Here is a 16,425-nt window from a genome sequence, read left to right on the forward strand (position 1 = left end):
GCACAATGGCGCTTCCTGTGAGCCAGACTAATGATTTACCATTACCTTGTTTACTCCTTACAACAATCTCTTAGGGGAGGTAACTTCTCTAAGATTACCCTCAGCTGGTAAGTGGCAGGGCTGGCGTCTGACCCCTTTCCAAGCTTGGGGCCCTCACCAAATGCTATTTTTTTACTGATTTTCTAGTCTCTCTCTCCCCTCTAGGCAAGTGGCAGAGTGGGGGAGGGGGAACGGTCGCTGGAAGGGCTCTGAATCCTCCTGAGGGCACAGAGAACACTTAGGGGGTACAGAGTTGACTCTCAGCAACCCATTTGTTCAGCTTGACTGTGAGGAGATGACTGGATGCAAAGGGGTCTATGGTACAATTTCAAAGGCTGTTTGATTTGAAATCTCAGCTCGGTGGCCTCCTGGTTCTGTAAGCTGGGATTCTAATTGGGGGAGGACAATGGGCAGAGAGAAGAGAGGGGAGCTCTCCCGGTCCCCTACTGGTAAGACCAGGCTCCCAGCCTTCTCCCTGCACCTCCCTAACCAGCAGGGTCCGCAGGGTCCACAGGTCTCAGCCCAGGAGAGTGGAGTCACCACACTGCTGCCACCACCCCACAGAGACTTTGAATGCAGGGAGGATTTGCAAGAGCACTTTGTTCTCTGGGCAGATTTGATTTTGCTGCCTTGAGGCCTGGGGCAATTACCTCTACTTCTTTCCTGTCTCCCTACTTGCCTCCCTCCTTCCCCAGACAGACAGCAGACACAAACACACTAGCCTAAGTAACATTTTTAATTAAAAAAGAAAAAAGAAACAGTAATGGATGTGCAAGCCTGGGCCACTGTAGGGGAAACACTGCCCATTCTCTGTACAGCAGAGAAGTTCCTGGAAGTTCCAGAGTTCAAGACCAAAGCCTCCCTCAACAAGGCATACCCCCAACCCCATGCCTCTGGGGTCCCTCTTCTGTCTGTAGACTGGGAGAGTCAAACTCACCTCCACCTGCCCTCGTAGGGAATGCACCCACCAAGCAATTTCTTCCCCAACCCCTCATTTTAAAGTGTTTTTTGGATGCTTTCCTGCCCTTTTCACCATAAAGAGGGGTGAGAGAGGGTGGGTTGTAGAGAGGAGTAGACTTAAACTGCTGCCTCGTCACATGCAGTTTCCCTTCTTAGAATCCCAATCAGAAGTTCGATGATCCCCTCCAGAAAAAATAGTCTGTTGCTTTCTCTCTCCAGTCCTGCCAACTTTTCTGCCCAAATCCGGTTCTCTCCTCTCTGTTTCTCTGCTGGTTCATCTTTCAGCTAGTCTCTCTTTGCTTGGGATTTTGGTCTCCCTCTCACTAACGTCTCTGTATTATGGGTGCAGGGGTCCTTGCCATTCTCTGGATAGAAATAAAGAGAGTGGGTGAAACAGTTTTGCAGAAAGGTTTATTAAAGTGAAAGCTTGATGCACCAAGGGAGAACACTCCCAAAGAGAATAGATGTAGCTCAAGGTTGTTCTCCCCAGCTCTGTGTGCTATTTGATCAACGACATTTGGACCTCTTTTTGGACCTGGTTAAAAAAATGGGGGAATAAACTCCAGAAGTAGGACGCCTCACCCATCCAATCTCTTTCTTACTAACTCCCCCTCTCCTCTCTCACGTCACACACACACACACACACACACACACACACACACACACACACACTCCAGCGACCTCCAGATGTTCCCGACCATGTAGCCATCTGCTGAGATTGCTCAGGCGCTCCCGGGAGGGGGCAGGGAGTCCGGGTTGCCGGAAGCTGTGAGCGAGGCCGCGGAGTGGGTGAGAGCTGCACGCGCACTTTTGAGACGCTCCCTAGGGTGGAACCCGGCCCGGCGCGGGCTCTGCGGGCGGGCGGGAGGCGGGGAGAGCGCCAGGAAAGGCAGGCACTTTGGCGACATTCCCTAAGTCTTCGGGCAGCCAGCGAAGCCGCCACTGGGCGTCGAGCGGGCGGGGGGTTCGCCCGGCGTCGGGCGGGGGCCGGGGGGAGGCGGGTGGCGCGGTACCGAGAAAAGCGCCGGCCCGAGGGCCCGCGGCCGGGCCGCCTGGGTGGAGCGTGCCGAGGCGGCTGCGGCGCAGGCTTCCAGGTGGGTGTGGGTCCCCGCGCGGAGCAGGACTCCGAGCTGCGAGCGAAGGTCCGAAGCCCCCAACCCCAGCCTGGCCGCCCTATCCGGCGGGCGGGCGGCGCTGGACACAGGAGCGGGGACCGGGCCTTTCAACTTTTCCTGAACCCAGGGTATCGGCAGCGGCCGCTGGACTCCCCGGGTTCGGCCGCAGTGAGGAACCCGAACCTAGGGGAGAGGGCTTCCAGGAGACAAAGGCTCGGGCCGGGGGCGTGGGCCAGCGCCTCTGGGGTCTTTGTGCGGACACGTGCATCTCACGTTTGTGGTCTTTGTGGATTTGGGTCCATGGATGTATATCTGCCTGCGCCTTTGTGTGTCCGTGGCTTTGCGTGGCTGTTTCGCCCCTGTGTCCACGTTGTGTGGGCCCGCGTTTGTTTGTGGCTTTTGGTGGGCTCATGGTTGTGTGCCCGCGTACGTGTTCTGTGACTGTCGACGTGTCTGGGTTGGGTGTCCGTGGAGTGTGTGCGTGCGGAGAGCCAGACACCGCCCCAACTCCTCGCTCCCCTGCTGTCCACTCAGGCCCCCGACTTGGTTTCAAACTTTTCTCCCTGTTCCTTTGGCAGCAGCCCCGGCCCTCCCCGCTGCAGCCTGAGCAGGGGGTGTTGGTAGCGCTACCCTCTTTCGTCTCCTGGGGTCCTTAAAGTTGTGAGGGGGTGGGATAAGGCTGGGGGGGGCGGGAGTCGGCAGTGCCCAGGGACTGGTCTGGGTCAGGGCGGGCGGAATGTGCCGGACACCCGCGCCGAATCAGCTGGTGGGGGGAAAGGGAAAGCAGCAGCCCCTTGGTCCCGGCCGGGAGTTGGAGAGTGGAGAGGAAAGGGTAGCCGTTACTGCCCGCCCCGCGCTTCTCAGAGAGAGTGTATGTGACCGAGAGAGACGTGTCTGCTGGGCAGAGAGGCCGGCCCCAGCCTCGGCTCCGCTTTGAGATCCGCTCTCGGTTTGCATCCCGCCCCCAGGGTGGGGGGACCAGCCCTCTGATCCCATAGGTGAGAAGGCGACGGCTATTCGGGATCCGGGCCTGTCGGTGGCTTTGGCCCCAGGAACCCCAGCTGGACTGCGGAGAAGAGGGACCTTGCACATACTGGTTACGAATGGACCGGCCACTGGCCCAGTGTATAGAACTGGGCAAGTTGCACAGCCTGTTGTGGATGGGAGTGAGAACTCCCTCGTGGCGCCTAACTTGAGGTGGGCATAACCTGTGCAGCTTTTGAGAGCCGGCTTGAGAGCAGTGGCCGCCCACACTTGGCCCAGGCGATATGACTCAGGAACCTCTCGGATTCTTCCTCCCTGCCTGCTCTATCCTTTGGAGAAGTCCAGGCTTGCAGAGCCCAAGTCTGACCCGAGAGGGAAGGCTCAGGTTGCGGGAGCCCATTGGGCTTTTGATCCTGAATTTCGAAGATAATCCTAACACTTTCCCACCCCCGCTCCCACCTCCCCCCAGTCTTATACCTAGAATTTTGCCAGATGCTGCAGACGGGAAGGAGGCCACCATGGGCACTTTCCTTTCCCTCTCTGGTCCTAAGTTTCCCCTCTGGAAAGGGAGGTTTTGACAGCCTGTCTCCTCCATTCCTGTTCTCCCTGACTGGTTGAGATCCCAGAACCTACAAACACTGATGATTCACACACACCCCCATTCTTGACCAATTCCCAGGCACTAATTTATTCTTTTAAGGTGGGGGGACGCGTGGGAGGTAGCTTTGAAGTTAGGGAGGATAAAGTGAGGTGGGTCAGGAGCCCCTGCAGTCCAGGAAGGGAAGGCTGGAATGCAACAGGTGAGAAGTCAGGTGAATACCCCCTGGAGACAGAAAGTGTCTCCCACAGAGTACAGAGGGAGCATCGTCGCATGGCTCTATGTGTTCTGGTAACAGCCCAGAAGTGGTTGGCATTGTGGACCCTCAGATGGGGAGTGGGGATGTTAGAATTCAACTTGAGGCTGAGAGGGAAGGTAGGGGCCAAATATGAAGACCTTGAATGCCAGGCCGAGGAGCTGGTATTTGAACCTGAGAGCTGCTGGAGGGTTAACAGACATGACAGTATGAGACTGGTAATTTGAGAAACCTTCCTCTGGCTTGTGAATGGTCAGATACCAGTCTGGAGGTGGGTGTGTACTCCAGCCTCTTAGAATCAGAAGAACCTGGAGTTTACTCCTACTCCTTTTGTTTCCTAGCACTGTGGTCTTGGGCAAGTAACTTGACCTCTCCGATTCTCAGTCTCCTCATCCTTCAAATGAGGACAGGAATTCCTGTCTCACTGATCTGTTGTGAGTGTTAACTAGGATAATTAATTACATGAGCTAATAAAATGAGAAGAGGTTTGTAGTCTGTATTACGTTGTGCAGACATTTGTTGGCTTGCACTGACAATAGAAGGCAGAGATAACATCTACTATGGTCTTACACCTGCTTTCACCACCTGGCAAAGCCCTTGGTATCCTGCAAGCTTGGACCAATTGTTACTCTCCCCAAGCAGAGGTAATCTTTCTGAGCAGGGCATTTCATTCATGTGGTTTAATCCCCCTTCACATAGCCAGGCCCCACGCAGGAGAGGAACTGAACAGTCAGATTTGGAGATAGCCACAGACCACAAAGTGTGTTTTTCCTTGTAGGACAGCCCGGGGGCCACAGAGGCTCAGGGGGAGGGTCACCTTTTGCCAGATGAGGGTCAGGTTAGACGGGGAAGGCCTCACAGAGGAGTTGGCTTTGGAATCAAATGCGTGAGAGTTTGTGTGGAGACAAAAGAAGGCCATCTCTGTCATCTTCATCAGAGAGAACAGCCTGTGCAAAGGCATGGGGACCTCAGAGCAAGACTGGACTCTAGACTGGCAAGCTGGCTTTCTGTGGTGGGTTTTAAACAGAGAACAGTGGTGGGGTCCTTGTCTTCTGTTGAGATTATACTCTGGTACCCAGCAAGGCTGGCCACTGGAGTCAGGGAACCAGGAACAAGACTGTTGCAACAGTCTAGGCCAGGAGGCTTCCTGAGCCTGATTTGGGTGGGGTTGACTGCCCAGCTTGGGGGGGGTGGGTGGGGGAAGACAGTGACCCAACGAGGGGTAGCTGCTGATTCTCATTCTGTCCTCATTCTATCACAGGAGACACAACTACCTCAGCCTGCTTTGGCCTCTGCAACCTTTCCAAAACCCCTTCCCAAATTCCTGGTATAACCCAATCAGCACTTACAGCACCAGGGGGGCCCTGGATGGTACATTGGGAGAGAATCCAAGGCCTTAGGGGATGCATTTTAGATTCTTCTCTATCCTCTACCCCTGCCTGGGGTAGTCTAAGCTCCTTTTTCTTTCGATCTGCTAATGTCTCAGCTCCTTTTTCTTTCCTGGCCCCTGAGATCACCCATTAGGGGGCAGAACCAACATGCAGTGAGCACCAACGTGTGCCAGACCTGAGGCTGAGTCTTCACTCTTTCTCATGGTATCATCCCAGTGACCCGCTGGGAGCAGTGCTGGGAGTCTCACCACATCGCAGATGAAGACGCAGATTCAGGGGTGAGGGCATGCGCAGGCCTCATGGTGGGTGAGACCCTGGGCTTGGAGCCCTTTCTGCCTGGCTGCAAAACGCATTTCCTGTGCCCCAGACTGCCTCCCCCACCCCTCCCATGTGTCCACACATGCTTCCTCAGGCCAAAGGGAACTTGAAAGGCTTCAAGAAGAAGACACTGGAAGGAGAAAGTAGTATTGGGCGCCTTGCCCATTTCCCTGTAGTTATCCTCCTTGGGTTTTATGGGCCTCCATGGCCCATCCGCACCAGGGAAGATGTCGAGGAGGCCAGGTACTGGGTGTCAGATTATCCGGATCCTGAGTCCATCCCTGGTTTCTATGGTTGTGTGACTCTGGACAGGTCACTGAACCTCCCTGTGTCTCTTTATGCAGCTGTAAAATAGATAGGATGCCATCTAACCTGCTGCCCTTGCAGTGTGACTGTACAGATAACAGCTGGGGAACGCCCTGAAAGGCTGTGTGTCCTTGTGTGAGGTGGAAGTATTTTCAATGCCTGCTGTATCTTCCTATAGTACCTGCTGTGTGCCAGGCCCAGTGCTCAATTCCCAGGACATAAAAACGAATCTGACCCCAGCCTTGCCCACAGGAGGACAGACAAGTAAACATAGTTGTAATCCAGCACAATCAGTTAGCCATCAGCCCCATGTACGTCGAGGCACAGTAATACCCTAAGGAGCACTGGATTTGGAGCTAAGACCTCTGGGGTTGATGGCTGGTTCCTTTACTACCCAGCTGAGTAATGTGAGTCTCCTTGTCTGCAAAACAGGGACAGTAACCCCCACGGTCAAGGATTGTGGTGAGGCAGCAATGAGGTGTTGGTGTAGAAGTGCGTGGTGAGCTGACGTGTTTATACAGATGTGTGTCATTAACAGGAGTGGGCCCTGAAATTCTTTTTGCCTTGCGTTTCCAGAGCTGACTAAGTGGCTGGGGTCAAAATGTTAATGGAATCTCCACCTGGGGATTTCATTGGTGTCGGCTTGAGTGGGCTCACGAGGAAGGGAGCAGGGTGGGAGGCAGCTAGGCATTGAGGAGCAGCTGGTCGAAGCAAAGGCCTGTCTCAGGTGGGTCCTGGGGCCCGGGTCCAGCCCGAGGCTCAGCTCCCCACCCACCTTGTTCCTATGCCAGGGGCTCCCTCTTAAAGCTGTGGTGAGGAGCTGGCAAAGCTATGGGCCAGCGATGCCATGTTGTAGCACCAGAGGCAGGCAGCTGGGGGCAGGGGTCGAGCCAGAACCCCTAACCCCAGAGAGGTCTCCTCAGAGGAGAGACAACTTGGGGTCTTGCCAGCAAACACCAGCACAGTGACTGGAGAATGTTGGCACAACAGTCACAAACCTGCCGGGTGCCTGGCACTGGGTGCTTGGGTAGGGAGGAACATAAAGAAAAATGGCACTGTTGTTGCCTTCAGGAAGCTTAATAAATCATCACCATCATGATCTGCCATACACTGAGCCCTTCACATGTGGCAGATAGTGAGCTGACTGCTTTACATGCTGTCACTTAATGCTTTAGCCAACCCTATGTTGTTAGTGCTACTGAGAACACTGAGCTTTAACCAGGTAGAAACTTGCCTGAGTCTAGTAGGTATGGAGCTGAATTCACACCAGGCCTGAGTCCGGTGGTTAACTCTTAACTGCTGGACTGCTTATTTATCCAGTAGTGTTACACACCAGGCCCGGCTCCGGCCTTAGGTGGAGGAAGGGATGAACAGGTGAAAAAGGTAGGGTCACTGCCCCAAGTTGCTCATACTTCACATCAGGTAAATAACTAATGGCAGAGAATTTATTCAGTATATGTCTGAGGAGGTGTACCCAAAGTGTGGTATGACGGGCCCGGGGAGCAAGGAAGGGAAGGAGGGGTGGCCCAGGAGCCTGAGTGGATAGAATGGGTTTTGTTCCATGGGCGGTGCGAGGCAGGCCAGGTGGTGCAGGCGGTGCTGGCAGCAGTGTGAGGCATTGGGACGCAGGACCTGGGGCCTGCTCTGCTGTTTCTTTCCTGCCACTGCCCCTCTCTGGGCCTCAGTGAATGATCTCCCAGAGGCCCTCTAGCTCCCCAGCCCTGAAATTCCCTGAGTTTGGGGAAGTGTGAACAAAGGCTCGGCTGAAAGTTGTTCAGAGGCTGTCACCATCATCGTAGGTTCAAATCAAAATGGGGAGTCCAGGTAGGGGAGGGAGAAAGATGGAGACAACTTAACAGATGTCTCTGTGTGAGAGAGAACTTGATTTCTGTTGGTAAAAATAGAAGTGAAGAGGTGTTTGAGATGGGGAGTGGTGTGGCCAAAGCTGTTTTAGAGGCGCTTTCTCAGGGCCTGGAGTATCACAGGGGGGAAACCTGCCTGGAGCCTGTTAGGGCCACACCATTGACTTTTTTGACCCCCCGGCCATCAGCAAACTCTCCTTAGAGTCACAGTGGGTCCAACAAGGAATACTCATGGCCCCTGCTCAGAGCACCTTATGCTTTGTCCCCCAAACCAAGGGTGAGTACAGTTTCCAAGCCTTGTGCTCCTACCCTGTGTCGTATAACCTCGCTCATTGGGGGATCTTTTATCTTGTATCTGCAGCTCAGGATTGGGAGAAGAGGTGATGTATGGGGGGGCCAAATATCCCCTCTTCACTTAGACTCCCATGGTGGCCACCTGTTTGCCTTTCCCTTTCTCCAGAGGGCAGATCACAGGTCCCAGAGGGAGGCAGAGTTCATACTGTTACACAGATGAGAAAACCGAGGTTCAAAGACATAAGGAAAACTGCAAATGTCACATAGATAGTGGCAGACTTGGGACTAGAGTCCTGGTTGCCTGGATCCAAGGCAGGTGTTACTGATCTTGTTATGAGTTGGTGTCCTGTCCCCACTACTGGCCTATTAGCCCGAGGGCAGGGGCCCTGATTTCCTCCACCTCCACCCTGACATAAACCTCACACGGTACCTTGCACTTAGTAGAGTGTTTGTAAATGCACTTAGTAGAGCGTTTGTAAATTTTGAAAGCCTGAAACGCTGGAGCTGAATTGTGTAGACGAAACCTCTTATTGTGGAGCTGGAGAAACTGAGGCTCAGTGAGGGGAGGGGACCTGTCCAAAGATGTGAATGGCCCTGGAGCAGGAACTAAGACCAGGGCTCGTGACTGCCCGCTAGAACCCGTCTTATCACCATGCACAGTTGTCCAGTTGCTTCCCCTTCGGCCTCCTGGAGAGTGGTGAAGGAGGTGGGGGCTCTTGGGGGCCCTCTCTAGGGGGACTCCTTCTACCATATAGCCTAGGAGAGACACAAGCACCCATCGACTGCACATCTGTCAGTGTCCTGGCACTGTCATCTCTAGTCCTCACAGCAACCCCTTGAGGAAGGGATGGTCTCCATTTTAGATGAGGAAATGGGCTGCGAGAGAGGAAGTCACTTCCCAAAGTTGCCCAGTTTAGCAGGTGACTCCAGTTCCCAGCATTGTAGCTCCCGCAGATCAGAGAATCGATCCCAGAATGACAGTTTTCATCTCAAGGGCCAACTCTGATCAGTGGGTAGAGACTTCTTAGAGCCCCGCGTTGAGGAGAGCTCTGAGGTCCTGTGCAGCTTCCCCAGGAAGCGGTGCTGTGGGTGCCTGTGTCTGCAGTGGGTGTGGGTGTGGGTAGGATGAAGATGCACAGTCCTTCCATGATGTGGCTTCGATCTGTTGGGGCCTCATTTCTCTACAGGAGGGATCAGCTTCGCAGTCTGATCTTCACAGCTGTGCTCTCTCAGGCCACTGGGACCCTCATTACCATCCCAGATTCACAGTTGAAGGAACTGGACCAGAGGTGAAGTAACTCTCCTGGTTCACGCTGCAGGTTGGTGTCCAAGGCCTTTCGGCTTTCTGTGAAGGCCTTTCTTTTCCACAGAGCTGAGGCTCGTGGTTTTTGTCCAGAGGAGCTCACGTTGCTCATTCCTTTCCAGATCTAGCAGCCCTGTTGAGAAATAGCACAGTACGGCCTCCATGGAAAGAGCTGCTCTCCAGGAGGGCACTGATAAGAGCTTTGACGTATTTGATACATGTTTACTAAAGGAAAGACGAAGGGGTCAGGCCCACCCACTGATCCCCACCCCAGCATTTCCCTGTCTGTGGAGGAAGGCAGGGCAGCTCACACTATGCCCTTCCCACGTGCTGGGAGCCCTGCGACGTGCCTTTTTATTATTTCCACTGTTTTGTTTCATCGTCATGACAGTCCTGTGAGGTGGCTATTAATACCCCATTTTACAGATAAATAGACAGGCTCAGAGAGTGTGGCTCCCCAAGACCAGAGAAAGAGATGGCCATGTGGCAGTCCTATTAGCAGTCTTTGTTACTTTGTGTGTGTGTGTGTGTGTGTTTAGTTTAAGAGGACATGGGTTGGAGGGAGATTAAGACATATTTAATTCACTCCAAGTTCCACCATTTAAAGAAAAGCCACTGTTATGTTGATATATATATATATATATATTAGACTTTCCCAAATTAGGATTCGGGTGTTTTTTTGTTGTTTTAATGCACAGTTCTAGTTTTCCTAGACCTGCAATTTACCTTTATGGTACCTAGCATTATGGCATCAGCCCCCTCCAGGAGGTTGCAAACTCTCCTGCGTGTTATTTTTATTGGCTCCCTAAGATCCTTAGGAAAGTCAGCACCCATCTTGAGGGGCTGGGGAAGCCCTGAGCCTGGAGGCAGAAGGCCGGAGCCTGAGCATTGGCCGCACACCTCACTGGGGACCCCCAACAAGTCACTGCATACACTCTTCATCGCTCAGGTGAGGGATTGATTGCATGACTGGCTCTGGGCCCTCCCAGCAGCAAATGAATAAAGGCCTTTTCTAACTACAAAGGGCTGGGGCCCGGGAGGAACTTTGCTTATCTTCCCCCAGTCTCCTCCTGTGGAAGCTGTGCTCTCACCCTCGGCTCCTGAGCCTTTTGCTAAGGGACTTGTAACAGCAGTGCCAGACGCTAGCATCACGGAGGCACCCTTCCTTGTGTTACCCCAAAGGGGACATTTCCTCTGAGCAGAACAGGGGCGCTGACTCTCAAAGACCACTAGCCCACACCTCTGCCTTTGCCCCCTTCTAGATCCAAAGTTGTGAGGCCGCTCAGGGGTTTCCCTCTTCTCTTCTCCCAACAGCCTGGGACACCCCCTGAGAGGCCTCTGGGCTCCGCTGTGACCTCAGGAAAGCCCTGGAGCCATTAAGTACTAAAAAGCTTGGCACCTACCTCATCATAGCAGTCAATGACAGCTGGAGCTTGGCCCTAGGATTCTGGACACTTAGCTCTTCTTTTCCCAACGACACACAGAAGCACACATTCCTCTGGAACCAGACCAATTATGAGGTTACAAAGGCTTCAGTTCAGTTCCCGGCTCCGCCACCTTCCTTTTCTCCTCCTGTTTCCTCTGCTCTAAAATAGACATTCGGCCGCTGACCTCCTCGAGTGACAGGGGACCGTATGAGAGAACATGTGAGCACGAGCACACAGGAGGACTGGCTCTGGCTGTCACCGTCAGCACTTTCCATGTGAATGTCCAGACCTGGCACAGAATGGGGCCTGGGGAGAGCTGTCCATTGTGCAGGGCTGAGGGAGAATCTCTCTGGGTCCCTGAGGGAGCCTTCACGGTCACAGTTAGGCAGCTAAGTCTCCTTTTACGCCCCTGCTCCCTTTCCATCAGCTGTCCCAACCATTGCCTCAGTTCCATATCTACACTGGCCCAGTGATGACCACCCTGCATGCGTGCACAGCTCTTCACAGTTTTCATCGCACTAAATGTGAGAGTCAGTCAACTTGTGTGAGGATGGCAGAGCAAGCGTTACTGCCTTAGGGTTCAGAGGGCAAGGCTGAGACCTGGAGAGGGGTGGTGACAGGAGTGCATTTGGCTGTGTCTGGACTTGTGCTTACATAAGCAGCCGCTCACGAGAGGCCATTTGGCATTTAATAGGAACGTTGTATAAGCACCTTTGGGAATCAAAGGGTAATCTCAGGGCCCTTTTTTGTAAGGGTGGTGTTTGTTTAAACCCAGGAAGGGTGGATGTGAGCAGATCGGCTTAGCAGAGAAGGTGGGGCCCTGAATGGTAATGAAGCTCTGTGGTGAGAAGCTTACCCAGGGGAACAAAGGGGGCCTGAAGCAATTTAATATTTTCCTTTTGGCTCCAGACATGGGAACACTCTGTCCTGCCTCAGTTGGGACCAAGCCCAGGATGCACCTGGACTGGGTTTAATCCTCAAACTGGACTCTACAAAAGAAAGGGGTGGGAGAGGAAGGCCCCCAGAGGGGGTGGAGAAAAGAGCCCCACTTCTCCCTGCCCCCAGGCAGTCACTGGATCAAGTGGCAACCCCTTTAAAGTTTCATGGAGGGATGGTGATACCATCCCGCTGCTCCCTTCCCACCCACCCCATTCTAGAAGGTGGGCAGGTCCCTGGTCGACCTCTCCCTGAAGGCCAATGAGAGGGCTGGTGGGGGGAAGACAGGGTAATGGGGCAGAGGGGGGCCACCCTAGATGAAGAGATCTGCTGGAGTGAGGCTTGGAGTCAGATGTGCGTGGATGTGAGGACTGTATGTGGCAACGTACATGTAGTGCCTGGGATCGGTGGCAGCTGCTGTGATAGTTGTACAGGGAGGGAAACTGAGGTCAGGAGAAGGGAGATGGCTGTATCATAGCATGTGTCAGTGGGGAAAATCCCTCTTGGATCTCGTCTCTCCTCCGGCCACCCTGCCGTTCCTGCTGGAGGCAGCAGATGAAAATAGAGGCATTGGAATTGAACAGGCCTGGGTTCTAGTCCTGCCCTGCTTTTTACTAGTTTGGGGTAAACCCTTTTCCTCTTTGAGTCTCTATTTCTTCATCTGTATAATGGGGAACCAGCCCAGCTGCCTGCCCTAGGTCAAAGGAAGAGCCAAAGAGGGGTAATAGCTGTATCAGCAGTGGGTAGGGGCAGGGCAAGGAGAAAGGGGATTGGTACAGGTGTCCCCAGAGCCCATCTGGAAGTCTAAACACATGGTCCCCAATTGGAATGAAGGACCCTGCCTCTGCAGGACAGGCCAGGTGAGGGGGTTTAGGACTGTGGACTCAGACATTGTCACCCAAAAAGAGGTGAGGTAGGACCAGCCCTTGTGCAGGGAAAGGCCTCGGTCTAAGAGGCTGGAGTGCGTGTCTCAGGCATGGCTCAGCTACTGCCAAACCGTGACAGTGAGCCATGCTTTCTCTGTGCTCCATCTCTGTGCTTCCCTTGCCATTTACTTATGGTGGAGTGTAAGCTTCCGAACCTCTCTAAGTCTCAGTTCCCTCTGTGAAGTGGTGACAGAAATTGCTGTCTTGTAATGTTTGTGGTTGGGAGGGTCAAGTGAGACCATGTAGTGAGGCAGCTAGCTCAGCCCCCGACACATGGCACATGCTCAGCCGAGGTCAGTGGGACACCCTGACCCTGACCTCTACGCTGTGAGCCACGCCCCCTACCCAAAGGGCCTGGGTTGAGACCAGCCCATGGTCCTAGATCGTCAGAGCTGGAGAGGCCAGCCAGAGACCCATCGAGTTCAGTGGGTTTCCAGCTGGGTTTCCTAACATCCTACAGCAGAGATGGTGAGCGGGCTGGAAGGCTCCAGGTCCCCGCCCTCACTTCAGCCAGAACAGGCCCATTTTCATCTGCTAATCTTACCTAAGAAAGGGTTCTGCTGCTTCCAGTGTAAAACCCACCAGTCTGGGGGTTTACCAATCAGGTAAACCCCATTTACCAATCAGGTTGGGTCTCTGAGGCCAGAGAGACACAAGGACGAGGAATTATATGAGGAGTAGTATTCAGGGAAAGCATCCTGAGAGGACAGCGTGCAGGTGGCAACTTTCAGCTGTGCTTAGACACCTTGGCTGAGGTCTTACGGGGTGGGGTTAGAACCATCTCATATGGGGTACCTACTGTCAACCCTCACCTATGGCTCTCTTTCTAGCACCCACCATGCCGTGGCCTCTGCTGCTGCCCCCACTGCTATTGCTGGCCATGAGCGGAGTCCAGACGACCCGGCCATGCTTCCCTGGGTGCCAGTGTGAGGTGGAGACCTTCGGCCTCTTTGATAGCTTCAGCCTGACGCGAGTGGATTGCAGCGGCCTGGGTCCTTCCATTGTGCCCGTGCCCATCCCTCTGGACACGGCCCACCTGGACCTGTCCTCCAACCGGCTGGAGACCGTGAATGAGTCCGTGTTGGCAGGGCCGGGCTATACCACGCTGGCCGGCCTGGATCTCAGCCACAACCTACTCACCAGCATCTCGCCCACTGCCTTTTCGCGCCTTCGGTACCTAGAGTCCCTTGACCTCAGCCACAATGGCCTGGCAGCCCTGCCAGCCGAGAGCTTCGCCAGCTCACCACTGAGTGACGTGAACCTCAACCACAACCGGCTCCGTGAAGTCCCGGTGTCTGCCTTCACTACCCACAGCCAGGGCAGGGCACTGCACGTGGACCTCTCCCACAACCTCATCCACCGCGTCGTGCCCCACCCTGCCCGGGCCAGCCTGCCCATGCCCACCATTCAGAGCCTGAACCTGGCCTGGAATCGGCTCCGCACCGTGCCCAACCTCCGGGACTTGCCCCTGCGCTACCTGAGCCTGGATGGGAACCCGCTGGCTGTTATCGGCCCAGGTGCCTTCACGGGGCTGGCGGGCCTGACACACCTGTCACTGGGCAGCCTGCAGGGCCTCCCCCAATTGGAGCCCTATGGTTTCCGTGAGCTGCAGAGCCTGCAGGTCCTGGACCTGTCAGGCAACCCCAAGCTCAAGTGGGCAGGAGCTGAGGTGTTCTCCGGCCTGGGCTCCCTGCAGGAGCTGGACCTGTCGGGCACAAGCCTGGTGCCCCTGCCTGACATGTTGCTCCTCCACCTCCCAACGCTGCAGAGCGTCAGTGTGGGCCAGGGTGTGTGGTGCCGGCGACTTGTACGGGAAGGTGCCTACCCCCGGCAGCCTAGCTCCAGCCCCAAGGCGGCCCTGCATTGCATAGACACTTGGGAACCGGCTGCCAGGGACCCCCACACCTTGTGACAAATGGTATGGCCTCGGGCCACATAACAGACTTCTGCCCTGGGTTGACTCAAGTCCTGGGTAATTTATATTTTTATGTGCCAATGCCAGTGGGAACTCTGCAGGCCTATGTGGCAACGTCATTAAAAGACAGCTATAGAGCTGGGGAGAGGCTTTGGACCTGGGAACAACACCCAGGAGCAAAGCCTTGCCCCTTTGTCTGCGTTGCTCCCAAACCGTAAGCAGAGGGTCTTCGATGCCAAACCAGACAGCAGTCCCCTGCTGTTCTTCCCCACTTGACCCCAAAGTGCCTTCCCTCAGGTCTGGCCCAACCTGATCATGACAGGAGGAGGGTCAGAGGTCGGGTCCACGGCTGAGCGCCCCCTTAGACCCACGGTCCAGTCACTCAGGGGCATGAGTTTCTTTTGCTCTGGGCACATGAGGCCCTTTTATCCTTTTCTCTTCCCCTTGAACCTTGGGTAGAACTTTTGTTATAGAAAAGACTGGGAAAAAAAAATCAAGTCCACCTCCATGTAACAAAGGAGGGAACTGAGGCCTAGAGAAGGAAAACTGCTAATCGGAGGTACTACAGCGGAGGCATGTCTACACCCAGCGTCTGGCCTCCCACTTGGGCCCCTTTGCACTTTGCTGTCTTCTCTTAATCATGCCCTTCCTCTCCCCAGCTGGGCTCCCCCTTGCTGCCATTTGTGTTCTTTCCTTGTTATCCCCAGAAGGACAGGCAAGGGCCTCAGCGGTGGGACCCTGGGCCTAGTGACCAACTGTGGCACGGGCCAGGTCACTTCATCTCTCAGCCTCTGGTAGCTTCAGGCGTGCCAATCCAGCCTTGCCAGTTTCCCACTCTGGGGTGGGGTCCCCCAGCCTCAGGACTGGAAATGTACCCACTGATTCTTGAGGCACTGCCTCTGATGCCCCCCCAAGATGCTGATGCAGTCCTGGAGGCCCCACCAGCCCTGAACCCATACAGCCCACACAGCCTGTCTCCCCTGACGGAGAATGCAGCGGGAGTAGGCAGGCAGCTCCCAGCCAAGTTTATGCCCTCCCACCAGCATGGCATCTCAGACTCCCAGCCATGGGCTCTTAGTCCTCTTTTTATACAAGCTGTTACCTTTTTAATGGACTGTCACTTTCAACCAGCCCTCCACCCCTGCTGGCAGGGGATGGCAACGTGTCATTTGTAAAAGAGAAAAAGTTGTATTTGGTCACTTTTGTAATAGTGTGTCCTGGGGATGTGTTGGGGGAGGAGGTGTTGGGTGGAAGCGAGCCATCAAGCGGCTACGTGGGCATCAGGAGGCCGGTCCCACAAAGATGCCCACAGGACAACGAAAGCTCTGTTCTCCACCACCAGCCTCACCCAATACCTAACTGGTCCTTGGCTTAATAAACATAAAGAGTCCCTCTTTCTATCACTCGACCAGTGTCCACTGACATTCCCTGGGCTGGACTGTGGGGCCACAAGGAGGAATCCAGACCAGCCCTGCCTTGGGCAGTGCGTTCTTCCTGAAAAGCCTAATAACCTCTCAGGATGGGGAAGTGAGGTGACATGAGGGGGTAGTTATGTGGGTGGGTTGCACCTTTCATTGCAGCTTGCACCTGTATCCTATCTCCGCTGTCCCTGTCGTACCAACTCCATGCACTTGTCAGGCCCTTGCATGCTTCTGCCTTTGCTCAGACTGTTACTCTGGGACCTTGCCCTCGCCCTCGTCCCTCTCTCAACTCCTTCCCATCCTAATAGACCCAGTTCCTGCCTCGCCTTCTCAGAAGCTTTCCCTGAGGTCCCTCTCCACCTCCTTCCTCAGCT

General features: G+C 54.6%; 1 protein-coding gene across 3 annotated transcripts; it reads left to right on the top strand.

Moving 5' to 3' along the window:
- Positions 1 to 1,957: 1,957 nt before the first annotated feature.
- TSKU (tsukushi, small leucine rich proteoglycan) lies at positions 1,958 to 16,033 on the top strand. Of its 3 annotated transcripts, none has more exons than XM_033120535.1 (3): positions 1,982 to 2,093; positions 9,311 to 9,442; positions 13,546 to 16,033. In XM_033120535.1, exon 3 carries the CDS (start codon positions 13,554 to 13,556, stop codon positions 14,625 to 14,627), a length of 1,074 nt encoding a protein of 357 aa, XP_032976426.1. In that variant the 5' UTR covers positions 1,982 to 2,093; positions 9,311 to 9,442; positions 13,546 to 13,553; the 3' UTR covers positions 14,628 to 16,033. The 3 variants fall into 3 exon arrangements, with proteins under 3 accessions (XP_032976428.1, XP_032976426.1, XP_032976427.1); XM_033120536.1 differs by lacking the exon at positions 1,982 to 2,093 and adding an exon at positions 6,995 to 8,106; XM_033120537.1 differs by lacking the exon at positions 9,311 to 9,442 and having other exon boundaries at positions 1,958 to 2,093.
- Positions 16,034 to 16,425: the final 392 nt, after the last annotated feature.

The sequence above is a fragment of the Rhinolophus ferrumequinum genome, chromosome 11 (assembly GCF_004115265.2).
Source record: "Rhinolophus ferrumequinum isolate MPI-CBG mRhiFer1 chromosome 11, mRhiFer1_v1.p, whole genome shotgun sequence".
Lineage (NCBI taxonomy): Eukaryota > Metazoa > Chordata > Mammalia > Chiroptera > Rhinolophidae > Rhinolophus > Rhinolophus ferrumequinum.

Bases quoted from the DNA above. Each gene is read 5' to 3' on its own strand.
- TSKU (XM_033120537.1), top strand. From the start codon at position 13,554: ATGCCGTGGCCTCTGCTGCTGCCCCCACTGCTATTGCTGGCCATGAGC.